The sequence below is a fragment of the Phaseolus vulgaris genome, chromosome 8 (assembly GCF_000499845.2).
Source record: "Phaseolus vulgaris cultivar G19833 chromosome 8, P. vulgaris v2.0, whole genome shotgun sequence".
In the NCBI taxonomy this organism is placed as follows: Eukaryota; Viridiplantae; Streptophyta; class Magnoliopsida; order Fabales; family Fabaceae; genus Phaseolus; species Phaseolus vulgaris.
In genome coordinates, this window is record NC_023752.2 from 60,623,552 (window position 1) to 60,636,731 (window position 13,180).

Below are 13,180 nucleotides of genomic sequence, written 5' to 3' on the forward strand. Positions count from 1 at the left end.
TGCATTACCAATAATTCACAGGATTTTTGGACTTGGAAATCATAGCACCTGCTCTATTTTTCTTCCCTCAAATGAATATTTTATTATTATTAATCACTCAATGATATGTTTTCAAATGTTCCAGCTTCTTAAATTCATTCAGAACCCGATTGTAATAATTTTAGCATTTCAATTTCAGCCATGCAAGGGATATGCAGAATGTAACCAAACAACAGGATTTGTTTGAGGAATTATTGTTTATAATTCTCCAAACTGGAAACTAAGGATGCTCATCAAAATTATTAAAAGGGGTTTCAGAATTTAACAATATACATGATAATAGTTATTTTTTATCATATAAAACCAAAAATGTTCACTTAAATCTATTCTATCTCTCCAGATTCTTCTCTCCTCCAGTTATTCTTTCAGTCCATTAGTTTGTATCTTTTCTCTTCCACACCTGTAACTCCCAAGTGTATCTCTATTATTGTATGGAGGGGCACCTGCAAATGAGCAAACCTCAGATATGTTAGATATCTTATGCAAATTCATGATCCACACAAACTTTTCACAAAATGAGATGGTGAACCTAACACAAATTCTTTTCTTCTAACACAAAATTACTAGAGTTCATTTCTTCAATATTAGTCATGAACTCGATGGAGCTTTTGCATCAACTCCATCTTTCACTTTCAGCTAAGTATGAATATATTACCACAATTTCTGGAATTTCTTTCAAAGGCCTGTCAGTAAAATAAGCATATAATGCCCTCAGAACTGCCTGTAATGAGAAACTCAAGAGTTAAAACCAATCAACCATAGAGCATATAAATGGGCAAGTTTACATCAAAGTTATATGAAAAACCTGGTGAGATATCACAACAACAGGTGCCCTTTGCCGCTCAAGCTCAATAATTACAGGTTCTAACCTGCATTATTATAAATACAAGTTATTTACACAAAACAGTACTAGTTTGGTTTGGAACTAAATAATGATAAAAGAAGTAATGCATCAACCTTTGAATAACATCCAAGTAAGATTCCCCACGAGGATAACGATACCTAAGCTTGTCCTTACTGCGTGATCTGTAGCAGAAAAAGCAAAATAAAATAAATAACAATGGTCACATGAAAACATTTTTAAACAGCATTGCCATCTCACCAAGCAAAGGCTTTTTCAACTGGAAAATAGAAAGATTACAGTTTGCAACATACTCGTACTCCCCTGGCATGTTCTTCTTGATCTCTTCGTATGTCATGCCATCACACACACCAGCATTTATCTCATCAAGTGCACGCCATTGTATCTAACATATAGATAAAATTAGAAAGTGCGGGAGCATTTAGTAATATATACTTCTGTGAATTCATGTTTTCTGACTTAAGGATGAGACTAACCTTGGGAAATCCAACAATTGGTCCTGCTGTTAAAATTGTTCTCTGCAGCGTACTAGTCCATATCTAGACACCAGTCACAAACATCACAAATCATTTATCATTTTAATATTTGCACATATATTTATTACAAGCTTACACAAGCAGCTCGTTCTGATTTCAGACGCTTTTCTACAAATTTAGCAAGCTTCTTCTTATAAAGTTCTCCAGCCTCACTGTTGAAACAAATTGCATTGTGTTCCAGTTAGGCACAAGAAATTCATAGCAATTCTTGTTAACCCAAACATAGTAGTACTACAAAGAGAACCCCTACCAAGAAGAAAGAAACAACGTAATACCGAAAAGCTAATACTTTTTAAAGATGAGATGTATCCTTAAGTACCAAAAAGATATGCCATAGCAAGACAAAAAAAAGCCAAGAATTATGGCCCTTTAGTTGCAGCTTTTAAAAACAATTGTGTAAAATAGCTTTTTATAGAGCTTTTTCAGAACTGTTTAGCTTTAGATAACAGCACCAAGTTCAGAGTTTTTCATTCGGGAAAAGCTTATATAATTATTATCACGTTTTTTCTAAATATTTTTTAATTAAAAATCATTTTTTGTCTGAACAAATGCTCACAACCAAGCCTTTCGTTTTCACTAATACACAAGGCCAAACTGTGCTTAATCAGTCATAAACAATAAGGACATTGCCTAACAATGCCAGAGAAATAAACAAGAACTTTACGACAATAATCATCTAAGGACTTTTATTCTTTCCAATTGGTCATCTATCTTGTCAGAACATCTTTTCAGCTTCATTCCTTTCCAATACAAAAACATCTCCAATCATTATCAATCTATTTTTTGAGGTACTGTCAACTACACTGTCAAGACATCTCAGATGAACCATAACATAGTTGTTTCTCTCCTATTTCTTATATTTTCCATTAGAACCATTTGTGCCAACAATCATTTACACCAAGATAAACCCTAAACCCTAAACACTAAGATAAATATCATGGTGCGACTTCCACAATACTAAAAAGAAGTTACCAAGAACAATCAGGATCATCTTTAACCCAACCTGACCCACCAGTGGCAAATAAGCTATAATATATCCCAGTTTTGGCTTCTTAGAAAGCCACCAAATGGAAGGAGGGGATCAATATTAATTTCAACAATTGAGAGTAGGAAAAATATTACTAAAAGGAACATAAAGGTTCCTTCCATAACTTTGGGGGTCTTATGCAAAGTAGAAAAGAGGGTATTAAATAATAAGACTTTGAATAATTGCGATGTGAAATAAAAAATTTGACCTTATACTCCTCTTTAAACTAATATTCTAGTTCATGTACAAGTGTAGTACATCTACTACAACAAGAAGCCAAAATAAGATTTATCAAAACAAGACTGGTAACAGAAAAATAATTTAGATTCTTAGTATTCTAACAGTTCCTCTTATAAACAGAACAGAAATGAGAACTAATATTTTCATTCCTACACTACCTTTTTCTAAGCCTGTGTCCTCATTAATATAAACACTACACTAAATAGAGATAGAACCCAAATATTAGAATATACCTTAATGCAGAGTCTCCTCCAATTCTGCCTCTCACATTAAACCGACTTTCTCCATGCCGGGTAAGTAATATTGGGCGGGGTGTAAGATGTGTATTAACCTGCATGATAATAACAAATCATTAATAGAAAGCTAACAAGCGATTTGCAGAAGCATTTGCTGAAGGCATATGCTTAATGTTCAAGAAAAAACCATTAGCAAAAGTTGGTCTATGACATTTTTCAATATTGTCTTACTGGGTTAAGTATTATAATTAACTTGATCATTTGTTTTACTTTTCAGTGTGTTAAAAGCTTTGACTGTTATTAACTACTTTCTTCTAAGAAACTTACCAAGAAAAAGACTATCCGACCAGGTAGGTAGCCACTGATATTGTTCACCTAAAACAAAAAGATAGAATTTGTGGATCATTAACAAATTAAAGTCACACTGTAAACCATGTTTGTAAATGGTTATGGAAAAATTCAAGGAGATGCACAAATACTTGCAACAGGAAATTCTAGAATATTAGAGCAGCCTCCCAATAGTTTTTTCAACAGAGCAAGTTTTTTACTATCATCTGTCCTTAAACAACAGACAAGTGACTTACATTTTATCATAAAGTATATGGCTATGGTAATATGCCACATTTTGTTCCTCCCTTCAAGTTCCACTCCCAGCAATTTGAACTCATGGTATAATTTAATTTACAACACAGTTTATATACACACCTTACTACTTGGCATAACTTTTAGATTGGGTGGTTCCTTGACATGGTATCACAGACTGGTCAACCAAGATGCCCAGGGTTCAATACATATTTTAGAGCCTAACTCTGTCCGTTTCTAATGTGAGTTTGTCACTCAACACAGTTTAGAGGTGAGTAATGAATCTTTTCTAGTTTACCGATAGTATAATTCAGATACTACAAATAAGTGATCTATATAAACATAATGCATCCATATGGTAGTAACATGCTTTTCTAACACTGATTCTTTGAAGAACAATCACACCTTCAATTATACACTTGGAGGGAACGATTAAATAATAATTACGAAAAGCACAAAGTGGACTCAAGGATAAAATAGTTATAAGCTATTTAAATCTGGAGGTGAAAGTGAAACCATGCCTTTTTCCACACCAAGGTTTTACATCTAGTTAAACTATTGGAATCTATTTATTACTAACCCAAACAAAAGCTACTATATGGACAATAAACATGCATGATGCATATCATCAATTATCAAACTAGCAATACTAGCAAACTAGACAATGGCATGTGTAAAATGGTTCAGTTTTGCCACATAGAATGACAACTAAATGTAAAACTTACTTGTATTTGCCCTCCATGTCCACTGGCCATGTCAATCATTTTTATGTAAGATCCTTCTTCTACTGTCTCATAAACCTAGTACATGAAATCAACATTACTTAAAACAAAAAGCTCACCTTAAATAGCCATTAAAATTTAAAGTAAATATGAAACACTTACCTTCTCATAATTGGCTACACGTTCTTTGAAGTCTCGCAACCCTGCCTCAAAATCTGGTCTGCAAAAGAAAAGCTAATTGTGTATGTAACTACAATTCCACATACTCATTAAGATAAGATGTCACTAGTTTTATACGAAACATTACACTTCGGCATAGTCAGGGCTTTGCTGAATTTTAAAGCGTATATTCCTCTCAATTACATCTACATCATTGCATATTGTTTCCAAAAAAATGATCTGTGACAAAAAATGCAAGGATATATAAGAAGAGTTCAAAACTAAATTATTTTCATATTGTATGTATGGCTGTACCCATCTACCTTGCATCTGCCTTCAGCCAGTCTCATCAGCATGTTTCTTCGCTGCTTGCTACTGTTTGTGGCATCAAATATCCCAACCTAAATCCAAACTAAAACTTAAGCCAAAAAAAGCAAACCTTGAAAGAAAAAAAAAAAAAAAAAAAACCTTGAAAGAAGGCTTAAAGTAACAAAGTTATCTAAAAAATAATGAATATACCTGGCCCCCTTCTTGCATCCAAGATATCATATCTTCAAATGCCAGCTTCGCTACCTAGTAGTACATGATATATTAAAACTATGTACATAGAGAAAGGATTACAAGGAGCTAACAATACCAGAATCATCTATATGACAAATTGGTAGGTTCAGTGTACATATCTCAACATTTAGTATAATAAAAACATATTGTTGTATTTAAACATGGAGTACATGGTATAGTTGAGGCACTATTTTAAGCATATGCATCTCTATCTATTAGAATTAAATATAATTAGATATAATAGATATTATATGTTATCAGTTATTTTGTTTTCTAGATATAATAGATATTATATCTTATTTTGTTACTACATTGCTATTATATATAGCTCTCTCTTATATGTAATATCATCTTGATTCAATGAATTATTTTTCCCTTGATATGGTATAAGAAGTGATTTTTCTGCATTCATTCCAATAATTTTTTTGGTTTTCTCCCATGGATATCATGAATGAAACTGTAATGTCTCGCGGTTGACTGTTCCTAGTGGTATGATTATGTCTACTCTAGATGGTAATCACTTTTTCAATGGTTTAGTTTTTCTACTATTTCTATCAATAATTTGTTTAAAGGTAGATGGACCATTGATTCAAGTGTCAGGACTCATGTTGTTCATTCTCTTTCATGATTTCAATCTTCCAGATATGTCACTGATAAAACCTTTGTATTACCCAATTCATCTGTTATTCCTGTAGTTTAACGGTAAATAAGCTCTTCCAAATGCACCCTAATTACAATCTAAGTATAAACAATCAGTATAAAGTACTCTTTCACATATTCAAATAAAAATTTTGTTGGCCAGAAGTTACCTCATTGCGTGCCTCCACACCTTCAGGATTGTCAGCTCGAAAGAAATCAGCAAACTGCACAGAAGAATATGATGTGAATTGTAAATTTTCCTGGAAAGTAATGCAGTAACATCATAATTCCAAGAATGAAACTAACATAAAAGAGAAAATCGAGCACCCCATAGTGATCATGTGATGTTCACAATTTAAAAGATGTGGCATTGCAATGTATGAGAGATTATATTATATCACAGAAACGCTGATGCTAGATTTGACAACTATTTTTAGGGTAATGCCCCAATATTATTTTACCAGAATATAGGCCAGTGCTAACCCCCTTCCCCATCTTTAATTTTTACAGTTCAGTGTGCAGTATTTTTAAGTTTAGCACAAGGAAACAGTAACCCTACGTTTTGGTCACATTTTCCCAATGATCTAAGTCAGGTTCATTTTCTGCCACTGAGAAGCCATAGTGTTGGCAACATTACATATCATGATATTACAGTTGTTTCAGCCCAATCACTGATCACATTACAGAACACCAAAAGCCCTAAATAACTATGTCTGTTTGGAATCTCCTCTTATGGTGTAACAACCTGAAAATTTTACACTACAGTTGTGTTCAAAGCAAATGAACCTTGATCATTTCTATTCTTATTTATTTCATTAATTTTTATAATCAAAGCATTCCCTAAATAAATTATCGTAGAACTGAGATTTATTTCATCCTAAAATTCTAGTTTCTTCATTAATCTTGGTTAAAAATCAACCATGTCATCCTCCAGTCTTCCATCTTTTTTTCTTTGAAGTAACTTTGTTTGACAGCAAGACCTAACTTAGCAGTAATGTTGTGCCTTGGTGACCAACTGGTCATGGATTCAAATCGAGAAACAACCTCTTTGCATATGCAAGGGTAAGGATGCATACAATGCTCTCTCCCATACATGAGCGAGGAGCCTTTTGACACTGGGTACGTTAGTTTTATTTCCTTTTATTTTTGGAGAAAACCAACAGCCAAGAAGAGGAGAATGCTTGTGTTGACCTCTCATTCACAATATTCAAACCATCATCCATTCAAAGCTGCCTTATCCCCTTCCAACTCCCTATTTATTTCACTTTACATCACTACAAGAAAATCATTAAATAGAAATCAATTTGAGAGAAAAAAAATAATTAATCACTAAATTAGATATTATTTTAGAGACTAAAAAAATTATTGGTATCTAAAATAATTTTTATTATTAATAAATAGTTTCTAAATTGATATTTAATTAGCTACCAAGGTTTTAACTATTATTAAATTGGTACCTAAAACCTTGGTAGCTAATTGGATAACAATTTAGAAACTATTTATTAATAATAGAAACTACTTTAGATACCAATAATTTTTTTAATCTTTAAATAATATCTAATTTAGTCAACATAGTGACTAATTATTTTTTGTCTCTAAAATTGTTTTTAATTTAATAATTTTCTTGTAGTGCATATGGGTGTCTAAGTCCCATGTGGAGAAGTATGACATGCTAGATGGAGTATTTAAGTGTTTGGTTATTTCCCTTAATATCTAACTTTTAAGGGTGAGTTTCCCAAGTTCTTAAGTGCTTAACAAATAGTTATGGGTATTTAGAGAGATTATTAAGTATAGTAAATTGTAAATATCCTCGGCTGTCATTAGCTGTCATACTGTCATAGTTCAGAGAATAAACATGCTGCCAGTTGAACTTAACCAACTACGTACCTTCATCTTAGTTAAACTTAAATTATCGCATCCTCAAAATCAACTATCAGAACCCATACATGTCACTCGTTAAAATTCAGAAAAATAACAATCTCTAGATAAAGAATTCTTACAAACTGGAATTATTTTCCACTTCCAAATCCTCTACAATCTATACTAACATAAACCATATAAATTTTTATAACAATCAGTACAATACATTATGTAATAAAAAATACATGTAACATTAATAAAAACAATTACACAAATTTTTACCCGCATGCTGTGAACTGAAGCAAAAAGAAATGTAGATACAGCAACCAATTGAGGCCAAAGAAAAATATCAAGTAAACTGTTTTGATTGCAATGTGGTGATAGTTGTCATCTATACATACTTTTTAGAGTACTTTGGATGCAATTATTTGACATCTCTTATGCTTTTGAACTTTAATTGTCCTTCTTTTAATCGTTTTTTACATACAAGAATTGAAAACATGTCAAGGAGCTTACAACAACTCACGTACTCTGCTCAACAACTGAACTAGACTCATCTTGATTCAGTTTTGAATAAATTGTTCTTTAAGTTCAAATTTAATTTAGATTTCCTCGGGTACTTGATCTTTGTTATTTTTTGTTAGTTTTGATGGATCAAATTTCAAAGGACGATAGAGCTTTCATGGACATCAAAATAGAGAAAATGAAGTTTGTTGTTTGGGCTTAAGGTTACCCATTTGGGGCAGCTCAAGCCAAACCTGAGAAGAAAATGAACAAGTTTCAATGAATGCTTAAGCGTTCATTTATTTGAGAGCTTAAGAGTCTCTTTCTACACTCCATCGTTGGAAAGGCCCAATTCCTACAAAAGAAAAACTTTAAAACCAAATTTTCAGCTATTTCTACACTTGAGACACACACTTATAGGAGAAAAACTCTTCTTTCAAGGGTTCTTCCTCCATGAAATACAATATATAAATGAGGACAATCCTCCTCTTACAAGCCAATTTTGTAGGATTGAATTAGGTCTAAACTATTTCACACTCAATATAATGTAGATAAACAATACATGATAAAGCATAAACTTTTCAATTAATTCTACTACATTAAGTTTACCTGACTGGAACCATGCTTAAGGCGACGATACTGCACAAATGAAACATAAGTGTGTTAAATTCACACTTAAAATATTTCCTGTATTCCATTAGATACAACAAGACTATTGATTACTAAGGACGATGAGTCAAGAATGTGAACAACCTTACCAACATTGAAGTGTTTTGTATTATGACCTAACCATCGAAGATATCTTGTAAGTTTAGCTGCAGTGTAAGTCTTGCCTCGAGCTGGCAAACTCACCTATGAAAAAGAAGCTGGTAAGAAATTATTCATTTTCGAATATTTTATTTTTGTAATCAGATGAAAATGGGAACATGGCATTTTATTCCTTAAATACTAACTTCTCGAGTTATATACTTATGAAGTAGTTTATCCCAACAAGTTAATAGTCTCATTTTGAATCACACTCAAAACTTCAACTCAAATCCCAAAGCAAATTGATAACAAAGTGTTGCTAAAAAGGTTTACAAGCAATTAATACTCAAGCAAGAATTACCATGACAATCGCCAAATGCCTATGCTCCTTGGGACCTAGCATCTGATCAGCAATCGCAGCAGCTGCAACAGCTCCAGCAGCGGCTGGAATTGAATTCTATTATAAAGCCAGAATGGTGGGGGAGCAGAAGCAACTATTTGTTAATAATAACCTCAATTGAAAAGCATGATGCAACATACATTAATCTAGTGGAATGGAAATAAAAAAACAAATATTTTAAATCATTTATACAAACCTCAGTACCAGGATCCAAATTAAAATTTGTAGTGAACGAATTAGAACTAGAAGATTTTACAAGTCTGGGAAATCCTACACCCCTGTCAACTTGCGGATGCGAAATTGTTCCCACAGACTGCGATTTAACCATTCCAGGACTTTGGTACACCTTAGATTGATCAGATGCATGAACCTCCTCCACCTAGTTGGAACATCAAGATAGCCTATTAGATGTGATATATTGCATGATCAGGAATCCATATAATCCACTAGATTCTTTTTTATTTTTCTCATAACCTCAAGAGACATTTTGTAGTTTAAACATCATTTGTGCAGTTACCAGTTGGTTATATAATGATCTACAATCTGTAACTCATGAAACAAGTAATACAGGAAAATAATTCAGAAAATATACAAATGAAATTCTAATTATTAGCAACAAAGAAGCTGGCACAAAAATAGGATATATTTCCTCTAAACTGGAGATATACTTTCCAACAGTTTTAAAAAAAAGCTTTAGTTCTTCTTATTAAAGGAAAACACACACACACACACACACATATATATATATATATATAAAACAAAATAATCTACATCCTCAACCAATGAAAGTCTTTTAAGGCAAATACAACTATAAATCGATCACAGCTTCTGGATCTGGAAAAAGACTTCTGAATATATAGCAAAATAACCACCAACATTCAACAAAGTAACATCAAAATATCTCTGGACTGATCTTAACATGTTTTAATAACAATTCATTCTAGAAAGTATAATTATGAATTTGAAATGTGAATTTGAAAGCTAAGCCTTTACTGTTTCTGGTTGATTGATCATAGGAACACCGTCATCTCCCATGGAAGATGAAAAGCTGGCAGACCCACCACCTAGTGATCTGGGATTCTCTGTAATGTTAGCAGCATAAACAAGTGCTGAACTTGGAGAAGTTGAGGGAGATGGAACAATATAATGCTCAAGATCAAGTTCTAAATTCGCAGATGAGATGTTCTGAATAAAACATAAAAATTAAGCATAAGGTACATGGTAATTGTTTGAAAAAAGTTGTTTCATACACAGTATTAACCAAGAGTTGGAATAAGAGAAAAGAGGGTAGCATATAAAGGGCATCAGTTGAGATACATGATCAGACAAGTTATGGTACATTGGTAATGTGAGATAACCATTTTGCACTATCACATTAGAAAAATTATACAGAACAAATTACCTGTCCGTGAAGGGAATGACAACTAAAATTGGCTGAGATTAAAGAAAAATCCCGAGTCATAAATAACTAGTGTGCTCTCAGCTAAAATGAGAAATTAATTGATTGCGCATCAAAAAGAGGAGAAATTAGTTGGACTATTACACAAACCAAGGTTAGAAACTGTTAGATATCAAGAACCATTGAATACAATTAAACTTTTCAAATTTTATATAGGAGAAGGGGCAAAATGAGATTTAAACCTTTTCTATCTTTTGGCCTGTTAATTAGGTTTTCTGTTTTGAGTTAGTGGACGTTAATCTATAACAGAAGACAGTTCCCCAACCTTGTATAAATAGGACTTCTGGTATAGAAGTGGAGAAGGAATTCTCTGTTAGTTACTGTGAGAATGTAATTAGTCATTAGCTGTCACAGTTTGTTAATCATTAGCTATTACAGATTCTAAGAAATTAGGATCATTGATCCTTGATTATTAGGAAAGAATTTAATGTATTTGATTCTGTAAATCAGTATAAATACATACAGTGTGGTCTGCATTAGAGACACAACATTCAAATAACTCTTCCTTATAGCAGGGAGTTAATTACCTACAATGTAGTGAAGTACACTGAACAGACAGTAAATCAAAGCCAAGATTTAAGACCTCATTTATACTACAACAACAACAAATCAAGCATTTCCCCACTACATGGGGTTAGCTACACGCATCAAACAGCACCATGATGCTCAATACTGAACTAAATCTACAAACCTCTACATCCATCTTAATGGTTTCACATATAGTTTTTCTTGGTTTCCCTCTACCTCCAGTGATAAGAGCCATAAGCTGCCCTCCATCATATAATCTACTTTCCTTACTAGGGCTTCTTCTATAAGTCATCTCCACACACAGCCAAACCACCTAAGATGAGATTCTACCAATTTGTTTCTACTACAGGTGCTACCCCAACTTTATTTCCAATGCATTCATTGTTAATCCTATCTTGTCTAGTACGTCCACACATCTAGCCTAACCTTCTCATCTCTATCCCACTGAGTTTATTTTCCTGTTGGCTTCTAATGGCCCATAATTCAGTTCCATATGACATCACAAGTCTTATAGCGTTCCTTTAAGCTTGAGTATTGCCTTTTTTGTCACAAGTAACTCGAGGCACTCCTCCATTTCATCCACCGCTCCATTAGATCTCATTAATGTAAAGTAGAAATTAAATGATTTTTTTACAAGTTAGCATCTAAATTTCAAAATAAAGATGAAGAAAAAGGTGACTCTTAAAGACTACCTGATTCTTAATGTCACAAACATAAAGAAAACTGATAATTGGAGTCTTACCTCACTGCCTGTCTGATGTTCTGAATTTATGCTGACATCAGGTATCCCGCGTACAGACGATAGACGGAAATTCTCCTGATAAGCCCTCCAACTAGCTGCAAGATCAAAGGGAGATATCCTTTTTGCTTCCACAAATACTCGATACTCAAGAACTTGATCATTATCAAGTCTAAACAAAGCCAGCCTGTCACCATCTTGCCATGCTCCCCCAACTAGAACTCGGCTTGAACCCTCCTCAACAAAACAAGGATTATCGATGCACTTGGGCTTCAAAACGAACTTAAACTCTAAAGCTTCTGAAAATCCCAAACCAACACTTCAGGTCAGAATGCAGTTCATGCAACCCTTTCACGATAGCAAGACAATCACCAAAACTGAACTTCGAGATACCTTAATACCATCTAAGTGAAGCTATCATTCAAATGCTCAGAGTAAAAAATTGCACTTTTTATTCTTTTCCTCAGTTCTTCATACAAGTATACAACTAATTTAAAATGAAAAGCAAACACCAAGCCGGTGAGAAACATTACCATGATTAGGTGGAACAACAAAGCTCAACTCCCACACAGTCGCGGATTCCCGCTCCATAGAAAGCTGAAATTTTGGCTCCAAAAACAACAAGAATAAGAAGAACTAAGAGAGACCCAGAATAAAAGGAATGAAATGATGAAATGGGTGAGAGTTAAAATTACAGCTTTGGAAGGATCCCAAGAAGGGCCTAAATGGAAAGAGCCTGATACGTGAGGGAGAAGGTCTCCGGAGAGAGTGAGATTGGGATTCTCCATTTTCACCGAAACATAAAGCAATCCGGGGATTCGTAACGGCGTATGGTTAAGGCCATCTCGTTCTTCTTCGTTTTCACCCGCCATTGATTCTTCAGAGTTTGTGACAGTTTGTTAACCGTAGCTGGAGCAACCAAAACAGAATAGATGGTGATGTGTGTGTTAAAAAATCCTTATCCAAGCCTTCTTTGCAGTGTCACAGGACCTACAACATTTTGTCACCAATGCTATTACATTTAATATATATTCAATTAAAAATTGAGGATTTGAAAACCCATTTAATATATATTATTAACAACCATACTAGCCTTTAAATTAATAAATAACATTTTAAACAGTAAATTAATTTAATTCATTATATAAATAATGCTGGTTTTTAATATATTACTATTAAGAAGGAAACTAACATTTTCTTAGTTAATTGGTTTAATTTTGTTAGTTTTAATTGCATGTCTTTTAAATAATGAAATTCTACAACTTTTTACCTCCATATTTTCAATTGCAAAAACTGATCTTCATTGTTTTGAACATTCATAGACTCAAGGAATAATAATA

At 33.2% G+C, this 13,180-nt stretch overlaps 1 protein-coding gene across 2 annotated transcripts; it reads right to left on the bottom strand.

Moving 5' to 3' along the window:
* Positions 1-217: 217 nt before the first annotated feature.
* On the bottom strand, positions 218-12,841 carry LOC137823858 (6-phosphofructo-2-kinase/fructose-2,6-bisphosphatase-like). 2 transcript variants are annotated; one of them, XM_068629163.1, is made up of 23 exons: positions 12,536-12,841; positions 12,374-12,437; positions 11,844-12,139; positions 10,108-10,299; positions 9,311-9,493; positions 9,076-9,171; positions 8,721-8,819; positions 8,577-8,606; positions 5,774-5,827; positions 4,923-4,976; positions 4,727-4,804; positions 4,552-4,643; positions 4,407-4,464; positions 4,248-4,322; positions 3,268-3,315; positions 2,938-3,035; positions 1,514-1,589; positions 1,378-1,440; positions 1,195-1,286; positions 997-1,065; positions 845-908; positions 695-760; positions 218-482 (listed from the first exon to the last, which is right to left on the bottom strand). In XM_068629163.1, exons 1-23 carry the CDS (start codon positions 12,710-12,712, stop codon positions 405-407), a joined length of 2,202 nt encoding a protein of 733 aa, XP_068485264.1. In that variant the 5' UTR covers positions 12,713-12,841; the 3' UTR covers positions 218-404. The 2 variants fall into 2 exon arrangements, with proteins under 2 accessions (XP_068485264.1, XP_068485265.1); XM_068629164.1 differs by lacking the exon at positions 10,108-10,299 and having other exon boundaries at positions 12,536-12,820.
* Positions 12,842-13,180: the final 339 nt, after the last annotated feature.

Bases quoted from the DNA above. Each gene is read 5' to 3' on its own strand.
- LOC137823858 (XM_068629163.1), bottom strand. From the start codon at position 12,712: ATGGCGGGTGAAAACGAAGAAGAACGAGATGGCCTTAACCATACGCCG. The intron at 4,977-5,773 runs GTAACTTCTGGC...ATGTACTACTAG, and splicing joins GTGTGGAGGCACGCAATGAG to GTAGCGAAGCTGGCATTTGA. The intron at 4,805-4,922 runs GTATATTCATTA...GTTTGGATTTAG, and splicing joins GGATGCAAGAAGGGGGCCAG to GTTGGGATATTTGATGCCAC.